General features: G+C 46.9%; 1 protein-coding gene across 1 annotated transcript in view; it reads right to left on the minus strand.

The window, feature by feature from the left end:
• Cpxm2 (carboxypeptidase X, M14 family member 2) overlaps positions 1-13,922 on the minus strand; it is a 91,263-nt gene that overhangs the window by 28,198 nt on the left and 49,143 nt on the right. The window contains exons 5-6 of the mRNA XM_077105403.1: positions 3,862-3,946; positions 2,864-3,014 (exon numbers count right to left, since the gene is read on the minus strand). Coding sequence (XP_076961518.1) covers positions 2,864-3,014; positions 3,862-3,946 — 236 coding nt within the window. The remainder of the gene's footprint in view (positions 1-2,863; positions 3,015-3,861; positions 3,947-13,922) is intronic.

Below are 13,922 nucleotides of genomic sequence, written 5' to 3' on the forward strand. Positions count from 1 at the left end.
TCCCAGACAATTGGGATGGGTGGTCACCCCATCTAGCAAACAACTCTAGCAAGCAGATCTCCCTTTACAAGGCAGTATACTCATGCAGCTTAAAGGCTCAACTCTCACAGCAGATGCACATGTATTCCTATTAAATAATTAACTGTTAATTCGTTGGCCCATTGTTCACTACCTCAATGACCACAGTAAATGAGAGCAATCTTGTGATCTCATCTTCAGTTGGATCTGGCCTGGGTCCGGCTGACACCCCCGGTGCTTGATGGAGACATGGCTTCCGTCTTGGAGCGAAAGGCCTTCCCTCGCTTGGTGCCATTGTTACGGAACACTGCTATATGCCCCGTGCTTCACACAATATGGGCAGCACTATCCAGCTACAGAACATTTTTCATCTTGCAGACCTGAAACTCTAAACCCATGCAACTACAGCTCCCCATTTTCTTTTACTTCTGAGCTTTAAAAATCCTATTAATAGTCCATGGTCTATGGTAATGCACTTTCCAGCTCAAAGATTTCTGGAAATATTCACCAAGTCTTAAAAAGCAACCCGCACCCTCCAAGTCCGCCTCCACCAGAGGCCTCACAGGAAGAGGAGAAGGGAGGGCATGGTTGGAATGCAGAGATGCAGAATGGAGGTAAGTACATTTTTCATAAAAAGAATTCCAGGAAGAATGGAACTGGTGGCTGCATTTAGACCTCAAGGTCACCTTGGGTTTGGGGAACTGCATTGTCTGCACAACTCTGGCTTCAATCTCATTAACTTTCATGAAGGTATCTTTTCCGCACAGCGATGATGAGAGGCTCAATTTGGACCTTTGTGCCGCCCTGGTCCTCGGACCTGACTACCACCAGGCGGCATGTGTGAACACTAGTGCACCTCTGGACAGAGTGCTAAGTAACTTCTAGAAGAAAAATGGCCCTAAATATTTAGGGGGGGGGGACAGCAGAACCCTGCTGAGGCCATACTTGACAGCCACCCAGATTTCACAACGCAACTGTCTCTGCGAGTGATTCAACAGCTCCCAGGACCTATCTTCAAACACACCCCAAGAATAACTTCACAGGGAAATATTTATTTCGTGAGACTCGCACAGGCTGCCCTCTGCCCTCTGCTAACAACAGATGAATTCCTGCCTGCAGAGAAGAACCATGACCCTTCTCTTTAAAGCAAACAGACTGACGGTTGCTGAACAAGAGTCCCAGGTTCATGTAAAGAGGGCCAGAGCCCATGACTCCCCCTCTGCAGATACCTACTGACTTCAGGACCTTAGGGCACACTGAGCCCGGCAGGCCCCGGATGGCAACAGGCTGGACCTGGACAGCAGTGCCCAGTTCCAACACAACAGGCCACAAAAGGAGCCTTCAATCTCAAACCAGGCAGCCTCTCCCCAAGCCGTCCTTGACAATGGGCGCTTCCTTTGTCCCAGCAACCCCACTCTCCCCAAGGCCATCCTGGGAATTAACCGTGGACATGCACACGTGGAATAGTGACATGGAATGGTGATGGAGGAACAGGGATGCCCACTGCGGGTGTTCACGGAATCAGGACGCTGGAAACAACTCCACTTCCAACTCTCCAGGGCAGATTAAAAACACAGGATCTCTCCATGGATTAGGAGAGAAAGCATCAGTAAGACAGTGGGACTCTGCCAGTTTTAATGACATACAAAAAAAGGTAGGTGTGAACAATTATAAAACAAAATATCTGACATGAGGGAAATTAAGTAGGTACCTAGATTCAACTTGGTCTCTAAAAATCCATGGTTGCCAAAGCGAGTTCATAGAAACTATGGGATTGAGAGGAAAAGAGCACAATGACAGAAACACACTTGAAAACCCAGTAAAAGTGAGTTCATGATAGGGGTGGGGTCGTGATAGACACAGCCTCAGAGCTGGAGGTGCCAGGCCCCCAGAGCACTAGGAAGAACTGGGGGTCCAGAGGGAGCTGGGGTCAGCTCACACCTGCAAGATCAATTGCAGGGAGGCTCCCTGGAGGAGCAGCCTGGGAGAGATGAGTCATGGCTCGCTCTGGGTCCTCCTGACTCAGGGTGCCCAGGAATGAGAAAGTTCCTGCCTGCTGCCTTCCCTGGAGATGTCAGGGCAGGAGGAAGAGGCTGCTACCACAGGTCCCTGAGCACACAAGCCAACCATCTATGAGAGCCGGCTCAGGCCAGCCTGTCCAGAGCAAGACAGAGCAGGGACCCAGCTGGCTCAGGAGTCCCCACCATTCTCCCTGTTACCCTAGGGTCACACACTAAGACCATCATGTAGAGATAGGACCAAGAAAACACAACCAATAAGAATAAGTGACCCAAGACACAGGCATCCCGTGAAGCTCTCTAAACAAGACCACATCAAGGGTCAAGTTTAAAGTGAACTTCTGCTGCTGCTGCCCTACCTCCTCTACCTAGAAGAGTGGGATCTGAAGAGACAAATAAATGTGGCCTCCAAAACTTTTTTTTTTTTCTTTTTTGTAGTGCTAGGAATGGAACCCAGGGCCTTGCACATGCTCACAAGAGCTCGATGGCTGAGTTGTACCCCAATGCTCCAAAACCCCTCTATAGAGTCTCTGCTCACCCTTGAGTGGTGGGGTTGGGTAACTGTCAACCTTGAAATATGCACAATGGGAAAAACCTCCCTTGGCAAAAGACCTCGATACCCCCCATGTTCATGATGCCTCTTAGCAGGATAATGGGGGTACTTGTTTTCTTTTGGGCTCACTTGTATTTTCAAAATATTCTAAATAGACACATCTCTTCTTTTTAACACCAGAAAACAATTGTGCGGCTTAATTTTACTCACCCCGGCTGGCACCTGTTTTGTGTCAGCATCCTGTCCTGCAGGAAGTGCAGGTGGGTGGACTCACCTGGCAGTGGGCAGCCTAGGATCTCCATCCTCAGACAGATGCTGCCGTTGTCAAACCAGGACTGCGGGTTGATGCGGATGTAGCGGGCCACCATGGGGACAGGCAGCTCGTTGAGCACAGGGATCTCCTTTTCACTGTTTCCTTCAAATATCTATTTATGTTCAAGGGGGAAAGGAGGCTCTTGTAGGGTTTGATTATCGGGGGTGCAAGATTGGCAGTCCACTGGCTCAACAAGAGGCTGTTGAGGAATACCTAATGTGTGTTGAGCGCTGAGGGGAGGGAGAAAGGAGTCAGGTCCCAGGAAGCCCCCATCGATTGGGGCCTGGGGAGAACCTGTTGACTGTAGGATAACTATCAAGGTCAGGGCAAAGGGACACCACAGAGCTTTTGGATTTCAGCAGAAGAAGACCAAGCAAAGCTGTGGGGAAGCAGTTGCATTTGACCTGACATGGGGGGAAAGACATACCTATCTTGGAATATTCTAGAGAAAGACACAGCAATGGGTTCCCAGGTAGAAGAGCAGCTGGCACCCTTCTACCAGGACACAGGGATGTGGGTGATAAGGAATCTGCAGGTGGTGTGCGAGATGGGTGTGGGACAGGGGACATGGTGCTGGGAATGTACCCTTGAGGATCTCAGTGTGACTGCAGTGTGAAGCTGCACCACATCACAGAGCTAGAGATCCAAGGGCATTAGAAAAAGTTAGGAAACTCATAACCGAACAGCTGTGAGGGGCCCTGCATGCTGTCTCTCTCCAGGGCTGGCCTGGGTGTGGGTAAGAGGCTGGGTTCAGACCCTGCGACAGGAGGAAGGCAGGAGTCCACATCGTCCCCAAAGGTGACCACCTGGTGCTGAGCTTTGGGCCATGGAAAGGGGTCACTGTCCATCACACTCTCAGGGTTGGCTGGAGTGGACCCAGAAATGGTAAGTCCCAGGTGACTGGGCATATCACGTCTCTCTGCAGGCTCCCACACAGCCAGAACCAAGAAGAGACTCACCATGTCTCCAGATCCGTTCTTGACAGTGACCCACGTGTGGCTGTCATTGCTCACCATGACCTTATAGGACGTCACCCAGTCACTCCTAGGAGAAAACAAAGCATCACTGGATCTGTACAATGTTTACCTCCTCCGGGTGGGTGGAGAAATAAGACAGCAGAGGCTCTTGTGGGGTTCAATTACTGGGGGTGTGAGAGTCGACGGTCCACTCGTTCAACAAGAGGCTGTTGAGGAACACCTAACGTGTGTGCAGTGCTGAGGGGGAGGGAGAAAGGAGAAAGGTCCAGGAAGCAGACATGCTCTTCCCAGCACTGGGCCAAACCCTGGTTCCAAGACACCGGCTATGCAACCTTGGCCAGGTAATTGACCCATCTATGCCGCTGGTTACTCATCCTTAGGCTGGGAATCATGGAAGCACCTACCTTAAAGGATTTGGGAAGCAAAGAACAGTTTGATACCCTCTAACATGTGGGACCATGCCCAGCCCCAGGCAGCGCTCAGCAGTAACCACACATAACAGGGCATTTGTTTGTAGTCAACAGTGACATAGCCCACAGGAAGAGTTTGGGGAAATAGTCTCAGGACAGGCCAGAAACTGCTTAAACATTTCATTCGGGAAACTGACTTGGGAATGTAACAAACCAGATCCTGCAATTGCAAACCAGATCCTGCAACCGGAAACCGAACCGCTTGGGTCTCTGAGAGACGCTGAGTCTCTCCCTGGCTGTCCTGGCCACACAGGTGGTCCCTGCCAGTGGTGTCCAGACTCAAAGCCCAACCTCTGTCAGTACATCCTACTGCCCCAACGTCACGGGGGACAAAGCAGCTGTAATCTGACTTCCCGGAGAAAAGCTCAAGGGGAGAGACTCAGCAAACTCAGAGCAAGAACTTGCATGTGGTGAGAACACTTCTTCCCTCTGCCTCATTTCTCATAATATCAATTCTTAGGCAGGGTAGACAGTTCCCCTCTGCCTTCACCCTTCCTCATTTCTTAAATACTGGCCCTAAGCACCTTCCCTGGTTTTCTCGCAGACTCTGCCCGCTGAACTGCTTGGAATCCTTCCCGTGCTGTGAAGTCCACTTGGTCTCGGGGTCCAGAGCTTTCCCAAGAAGGTTCTGAGCTTCCTGTCGAGTCAGGAGTGGCCAGTGAGTCTTCAGACACAGCAGCTGGTTTTATTCATTCTGGTTCATCTGACAGACGTGGCATGAAAGTTCTTCTCGGGGGCTTTCACACAGGCTTGGAAACAAACCCGCGCCTGTCACCTTCTCCCCTCTTCCCTGCTCCCCACCAACTGCTCCAGATCCCTGCAAGAAGCCAGAATCTCCCGAGCAACACGACTCCCCCTGCGAGCCCCAGGCTGGAGCCCACCACTGCAGTGGACGCAGCAAACAGGCCCTTGAGAAGCACCTCCCTCGGCTCAGGTGTCCTCTGCTGGACAACCACCCTCCCCCCAAACAGCAGCCCCTTTACCCCATCTCGATTCCCTAATGACTCACAGGAGGTGCCGCTTTGTGTCAGCTGACACGTCCCCACTGGGCTCTGGAGGCAGAGGTCAGAGGTGGGGTCTGCAGCTATTGAGGGAGAGGTGGCACATTTAGGTGACCCCTCAGGCAAAAGAAACACACACCCCATAAAAGGGAGGTAGAAAGAAAAATGGAAATAAATCCTCCGAAGAAGGAAAGAGAGAGAAACAAAGAGAAGGAAACAACTTCTCAAACTTAAAAAACATAAAGATAAAAATTGTGTTTGTTTGAATAATGCCTCGGTGATGCCTGGGAACTCTGTCTGAACTGTAGAGCAGCCGGGTCTCCTGCCCACCTTACCCCCTACTTGATGTCTAAGTGACATCTCTGAGCTTTCTGCCACTGTGCACCCCAACATGGTGGCCTCGGGAAAGTACCACCATGCTCCCAGGCGTCAGGGTCCAGGAACCATCCTTGGCTCTCACACCCCGCCCCCCCCTACATTCCAGTCACCATGTTTAGGCTATTCGACCACCCACATCTTTGCAGAAGGCTCACAACTCTGTCCTGCCTCCCTTGTGACCAACCCAGCCCATTCTCTGGGGCCGGGACTATTACAGTTGCCTCTACATGGTCTCCTGGAATCTAAACTGCTCCCCAATAAATCCCAGAGTCAGAGGCTCACTTTGCTAGTGAAATATCATGTCACCTCCTGCTTGAAATACCTCTTAACTTTAAGCATCTGGCCTTCCAACGGCAGGTGTACCCTCATCTTAGTATGAAGACCAAAATCCTCACCATGCTGTGCAAGACCCTAGCTCACCTCTTGTTTTCTGTGTTCTCTCCTTCAATGCCCCATATGGAAACACACTCTGCTGCCTCAGGGTCTTTAACCTACAGTTCCATCCGTCTCAACTGCTTCTTCTGTTTGCCTCTAAATTATTCAGAAATCAAACTGTATCAAAAAGCCTGTCCTGGCCCTCGTATCTAGCCAAGTTTTCATTGTATGTCCTCTTCCTTCTTAGTTTGGGTTTGGGATTTTAAACTCCTTTTTTGAAATCGTCTGATAGTGTCCTTTATCCCCTACTGGAGTCCAAACAGCTCACAGATGGAGAAAGGAGAGACCGGGTGCTCTGGAGGCCACACAGGAAGCCTGGAGCACCCAGTGAGGGCCAAAGGGGCAGGGCCAGGCCAGGTGGGCTCTGGAGGCCATGTGGTGGGAGTGGGACTTCTCTGCCATGCAGTAGGGAGCTGGCCCCCAGCCCTGAAGTCCACCAAGCAGCCCGGCCAAAAGTACCTGAAGGCCAACTAGAAGTTCTCCTCTGCCTCCTAAATTTGCCTCATCACAGGATGCTTGCTTTTCGGAGACGTAGGTCCCTGTTTACACTGTAAAGCTGCCTCTCCTTCCCCGACCTTTGAACCCAGCTGGGGTGAACACGCCCACAGAGGGGTCTTCTGGCCCCAAGTTCTCCTGAGGCCTTTGCTCATTTTGTCTCAGACTTTGTCTTACTGTCTCATGATGCAACGCTGTAGATGCAACCCGGGGCCTCTGCCTGGCACACGCTGGGTGAGTGCTCTGCCCTGGGCCACGCCCCAGCCCGCTGTCTCCCGCGGTTCCTATTATCACCTACAGCCATGATTTTCCTTCCACTCTCCGTGCTTTCCAGTATTCCTCTCTGAGCAGATACTCCACCTTATCTGCCCACTTTACTGCCAGTGAGGATCTGAGTCGTTTGGGGTCTGAACTATTAAAAGCAGTGCTCCTGTAAATATTTTTGTTATGTGTCTTTTGGCAAATTTATACAAAATCCTGTTTGGTGTATAATTGGGAGAAGAATTTCTGGGTCACTGAGTCATAGATGTCTATTTATATATGTATGTTCAGCTGCAGCCATTTTCCAAGTTAATTGGAACTATTTGCACTCAGGCCCCAGAGAGCCCCCACTGCTCCGGGTTCTCGCCAACATGTGGCACGTCTTTCCCCTTCATCTTTGCCATTCGGGTGAGTGTTAAGTGAACTACTTGGCAACTAACAGAGCCCTAGGTTTCACAGGTCTATTGACATCTGAGTAACATCTGTGAGGTTCTTACATTCCCCCCTTCTCCAGTTAAGTCAGTCACTTTTTTAATACAGGTTTTCAAGAGTTCTTTCTGCATTCTAGAGATGAGATTTTTGATTGAATATATGGTCTGAAAGTATTATCTCTGATTCCGTCATTTCATTCACTTTCTTTTTACCTTTTGACAAAAAGATTTTCTTAATACCAATCAATTAACTATTTTTCTTTATTATTTTTTAGTATTTGTGCCCTTTTCAATAAATTTTTGTTTCCTCTTGAAAGCTTCATTGCTTTATCTTTCACATTTACTTCTGCAACCCATCTGAAATTGATTATCGTATGGTGTGAAGTAGGGGTTAAGATACATTAGGTGCAGGGTCTCTATTCTAGTGCCTAAGTCTTTGATCCACTCTGAGTTGATTTTTGTGCAGGGTGAGAGATAGAGGTTTAATTTCATCTTGCTACATATGGATTTCCAGTTTTGCCAGCTCCATTTTTTGAATAATCTATCTTTTCTCCAGTGAATGTTTTGGGCACCTTTGTCTAATATAAGATAACTGTATCTGTGTGGGTTTGTCTCTGTGTCTTCTGTTCTGTACCATTGGTCTACAAGTCTATTTTGGTGCCGTTTTTATTACTATAGCTCTGTAGTATAGTTTAATGTCTGGTATTGTGATGCCTCCTGTTTCACTTTTCCTGCTAAGGATTGTTTTGGCTATTCTGGGTTTCTTATTTTTCCAAATAAATTTCATGATTGCTTTTTCTATTTCTATGAAGAATGTCCAAATCTTCACCATGTTGGCCTAATATCTGACTTCCTTAATAAGACCCCTAAAGCACAAGAAGTAAAATCAAGAAATTTAAATTAAATTAAAAAGCTTCTTCTCAGCAGAGGAAACAAACAATAATGTGAGGAGAGAGCTTAAGATTGGGAGAAAATCTTTACCACATGCACCTCTGATGAAGCATTAATCTGTACAATATATAAAGAACTCAAAAAATTTGACACCAAAAAAACACAAATAACTCAATCAATAAATAGGCTAAGCAATTGAACAGACACTTCACAGAAGAAGAAATACAATTGATAAATAAAATATATGAAAAAATGTTCAACATCTCTAGTAATTAGAGAAATGCAAATAAAAATTACACTAAGATTTCATCTCACTCCAGTCAGAATGGCAGTTATCAAGAACACAAGCAACAATAAATGTTGGCAAGGATGTGGGGGAAAAGGTACACTCATACATTTCTGGTGGGGCTGCAAATTGGTACTACCACTATGGAAAGCAGTATGGAGATTCCTCAGAAAACTTGGAATGGAATCACCATTTGACCCAGTTATCCCACTCCTCTATTTATACCCAAATGACTTAAAATCAGCATACTACAATGATGCAGCCACATCAATGTTTATAGCAGCTCAATTCACAATAGCTAAACTTTGGAACCAACCTAGGGGTCCCTCAATAGATGAATGGGTAAAGAAAATATGGTATATATATACACAATGGAATATTACTCAGCTTTAAAGAAAAATGAAATCACAGCATTTGCTAGTAAATGGATGGAGGTGGAGAATATCATGGGAAGCAAAATAAGCCAATCTCAAAAAACAAAGGCTGAATGTTTTCTCTAATATGCAGATGCTAATTCACAAAGAGGGAGGGGCACTAGAGAAGTATAAAGTTACTTTATTTACATAGAGGGAAGTAAAGAGAGGGGAGGGGATGTGGGGAGAGGAAGGATAGTAGGCTGAAACAGACATTATTACTTTATGTACCTATATGACCACATGACCATCGTGATTCTACAACATGTGTACTCAGAAAAATGAGAAATTATATCCCATATATCTATGTATATCAAAGTACATAATGCATTCTGTTGTCATGTATAACTAATTAAAACAAATTTTAACAAATCTTTTAAAGATATATTGTTTTCCATATGGGCTTCCAATTAACTCAGGAAATTTACATGATGATCTTACTGCTGCTCCTCTGTGGCACTTTTGTTATAAGTTGTATTACTATTCATGTGGAGGTATGTTTCTAGACCCTCTATTCTGTTCCCTTGGTCTATTCCATACCTTATCCTAAACCTGCCTTAATTTCTACAGATTTATGACAGATTTTAATATCTTGCATTGTGTTTCCCCACTTTGATTTTGCTTTTCTAATTTATCTATCCTTGGCCCTCCCATATAAATTTTAGGATCAGTATGTTAATTGCCAAAACAGAGTCTTCTGGGATTTTAACTGGCATAACATGACATTGAGTATAGAAATGAGTTTTATACTTTTGCATCTTTACAATATTAACTCTTCCAATCCATAAACATGGTATACCCACCTATTTATTTACATTGATTGCCAGATTTGCTATATTTATTCTTAAGTAGTTGATTTTTCAATGATTTTAAAGATGATATCACTTTAAACTTTATTTTCAACTTGTTTATTGTAAGGATATATAAATGCTTTTTGTATCCAGCTATTTTGCTAATTCATTAGTTAATTCTAATAGTTTGTAGATCTCTTTAGCTATTTTATGGATATGATTATGTCATCCAAAAGCAATGGCAGTTCTGTTTATTTCCAATCATTAGGTTTTCAATTTCTTTTTCTTGCTTTAGTACTTGCTAAGACTTCTAGTTGAATGCTGAAAGCCGTGGTAATAACGGACATTTTTGTCTCCTCGCTGGGACTGAAGGAAAGATTTCAACATTTCACCATTGAACAAGACCACACATGTCCACGTTTAAAACCACTTGGCCTTTAGTAAATGTACAATAATAATATGAGCAGAGAAATGAATTCTAACCATTTTATTAGCTCTAATCCAGTTTTATTCTTTGTAACTACATGAACTTAAAAAGCCACCTCTTCTTCTGAAAATAATAGCTACCAGGAGAATGTGTGTTCATTTTTAAATTAAGAGATGTTATAGTGGAAGGTTAAGACTGCTGGTTCTGAGGTCAAGAAGCCAAAAGTTAAATTCTAGTTCTTCCACTTCCTGCCCTGTGACTTCTTACAGCTCGGCTGTAAAAAAAAGACACCAACTCTACCTTCTTGTTCAGTCAATGAGATGGACCAAAGCAGTAGGGGCTGAGCTCAGTGCCAGATGCACAGCAGGTGCCCTCTCTAGAGGGGCTGTTAGTAAGGATTCCCTCCTCCTGGGCGTCTGTCAGATCCCAGGCTGGCCCCGGGATGTCAGGCTGGACGGAAGCACAAGCGGAGGCTTCTCCAGGTGCTCTGGGGAGCGGCTCTTCAGGCTTAACCTTCCTGCCCTCGTGATGGGAATGAGCTGTCAGAGCCATAAAGAAATTAAGAAGGAGTTGTTTTAATTAAAATTAATAGGTTGATAATACAGGGTGAGAGAAGAGCCACCTGCCCGTCATTGTGACGCTGGGACTGACTGTGCCTTCCACAGGAAGAGGCTAAAGCCACGGGATGGCTAAGTCCTGCTCCCAGCCCTACAGCTACAGCACCCCTGACATTTCCAGCTCCAGCGTGTGGCGGAGGGAGTGAGGCGCCCGCAGCAGAGGCGGGGAGGCGGGGCAGGCTGGCTGGCACACCTCACCCTTGTCCACTCCAAGGCTGCATATTGGATTCCTTTGTCAGGGCTCACTCATTGTGTGGAGAGCTAGCCGTGTAGACTGCAGCCACAATGGCCCTGCTCTTTGGTCTCCTGATCCTTAGGGAAGGCTTGAAATTCATAGCACTTTTGTGGCTTTTCTTCCACTTCCCTGAGAGAGATTATTCCACATCACAAAGCCACCTTGATATTCAATCCTCAGCACTGAAGGCTTTGACTCAAAGCCCCAGGGTCCAAGCAAAGAAGCCCTGCATCAGAGGCTTCTGGAGAGCAGACAGGGTCCTGGTGACGCTCCTCTGGGGCCGCAGCAGCTCCCTCAGCTTAGAAATGTGAAAACACAACAAAACACCCTCCTATGCCATTATCACACCCCCAGTCCAGCCTCCCTTAAAACCAGGGAAACAGAGGAGTGGGCCACAAAGAAGAAGCGGAACTCGGGGAGACAGGACTGCGTGGTGAAGACCTGGTGTCCATACAAATAAAACGCCACAGCAAAGGGTCACGGAGCCTCCACTGTGGCTCAGCCGCGCCCTGGTTACCCTGAAGCAGCCCTCAGAGGGCAAAGAAGGGGTGTCTGCACGCAGGGCCCTGCATAGGGGCCAGGTTAGGGGGGGAGGAAAAGAACAGCAAGCAGCGTGCCAAGGAGACACCTGGGCTGCGGGGGAGGGCATCCAGACATTACGCCAGGAAAGCTGGACTTTTCCCAGGACTCTCAAAGGGACAAAAATGGCCTTACACAGGAGCGCCTACTCGGTTCCCGAGGAGCACCCAGGAGGTTCTCTGAGGTTTCACTGGTGGGATCTAGAAGAGCTGGCAATCTTAAAACATCATTGAACCTATGAGAAAACATCCCCTGGGAGAAACAGCTCATTTAGATCCCAAAGAACTTCAGATTTTGAAACTATTGCATACATATTTTTTATTTTCTTTATCAAAGATGCAAACAGATGCTCCTCCACTCAGGATGCAGTCACATTCCCACAAACACAGGTTCTGACCTACTGTGCATCACGGCTTGGTGACTCGGCCCACTAGAGGCCACATGGGCAGGGCCAAAGCTCACTGCCACTGCCCAGCATCAGGAGAGAGCTTCCTACCAGCCCAGGAAGAGAGACATCGCCTGCACCTGCACTGCCTTCGCAGCCCTGGCGGGGTCTGGCTCAGTGGCATGGTGGGCTCATGGTGTTGGTTTTATTGTGATGCTTAAAGCCTTACAAATAGATTACACTCATCTTTTGTATCCATCAAATGTTACAGAAGGAGAAAGAGAAAATATTTATTTGAATGTTGTATAATAGGCTGACAAACAGGACAGTACCATAGTTCTCTTGCAAAAAAGGGTGTATGTGAAGATGCCACTCATCTCCTAAAGGCAGACTTTAAGAAAAAAAAGATAAATCTTATATAACTTCTTATATGCAATTTTTCTGTCCTTGAAAGAACAATTCTATTAAGATTTCCTAGTAATAATTCAAATGGCACGTTAGTCTTCAAAATGCCTCTGCCTACTTGGTCTGATTTCATCCCAGAAAAACAAGCAAAGTTCCTCATTAGGCACATGGTTGCTAACTGGCTTGGTAGGGAAAGGGCCATGTCACTTTTATTCCTATACATAAATGCTCCAGTCTCTCCTCTGGTCTTCATCAAACTTCTCTCGTCCCTTGGTTCTGGGTACAAGGTTTCAGTACCCAGACCTATCCAGTGCTCCAGGGGTGTGTGAGCAAGCTATTGTAAGCCACATGTGATGAACAGTAGCTGTTCTTCTCAAAAGTACCTATCACCAGCACTTCTCAGTCATTTGCAAATAACCTCCCTTTCTACAAACACAGTCTGGGGCTGATGCACCATCACAAAACAGTTCCCGAATGTGGAACACAGAAAGCACCAGACAAACATCTTGCATCACTCCCCCCCCCCAACCACCACGAGGCCCTCTCCTGAAGAGCCAGAGTCCAAGGAAACAAAGAAAATTCCGTCCCACCTGACAACTCATGATCGACTTCTCAACCCACTGACTGTAATTAAAACTCCCTGGTATTTCTCAAGATATCTGGCTCCTTCTACAGGGTCAAAGCTGTGTTCCTGGAAGAGGCGGTCCACTCCTCACCCAGAGTCAGCCCAACTGGCAGGAGACATAGTGTCGGCCACTGCAGATTCCAGAAACCCCTCCCGTGTCAGCCCAGGCTCCCTGCACTCCTCTGGGCCCCCAGCAATCATGCAGGTGTAGCCCACGGCTCTGCAAGTACAGCGAGGGCTCTCCAAGAGGGTGTTTCTGCCCCCGGGGGCATCTGCAGTGTCTGGGGCCATTTCTGGTTTTTATGACTGTGGGGCTGGGGTAGGCCGCTACTGCAGGGTGAGGAGCATCTCCTGGGCAGAGGCCAAGGGTGCTGCTGAACATCCGAAAATACACAGGAACGATTCCCATAGCAAAGACTTATCCTCCCCAGACTGCAACAGTGCTAGGGTGGAGAAGCCCCATTCTCAACCATTCAAATAGCAAGATGGGTATTCTCCACTGAGGTTGTTCAAAACTATACTGAGGGAAGAGTGATGTCACCCCAATTTATCAGTGTGGAAACTAAGGCACAGCATTGTCAGGGGCTATGACACTTTAGAGACCAGAGTGGATATCAGATAATACAGGCTTCTTCAACATGCCTGTTGATTTGCCTGAAAGAACAGGAAGGACTCAGAAGCAGGTATGCGGTAGCAAGAGCAGTTTTTCAGAATGTGGCTCAGTTACCTGTCAGACACGTGCAATGAACAACTGTTCAGTGAACAGAAACTGGTTCTTCCAAAATATTTTCAAATGTTTTGGACACCCCTGCACCAGGCAATCCTATTTCTCTCTTACCAAAACTTGTCTTTACAGACAGCCTGGGGTGCAGCCCAGACCTGGCTCATATTACCCTAGAAGCCACAATGTAGACTCGT

Source organism: Callospermophilus lateralis, chromosome 15, assembly GCF_048772815.1.
Source record: "Callospermophilus lateralis isolate mCalLat2 chromosome 15, mCalLat2.hap1, whole genome shotgun sequence".
NCBI lineage: Eukaryota > Metazoa > Chordata > Mammalia > Rodentia > Sciuridae > Callospermophilus > Callospermophilus lateralis.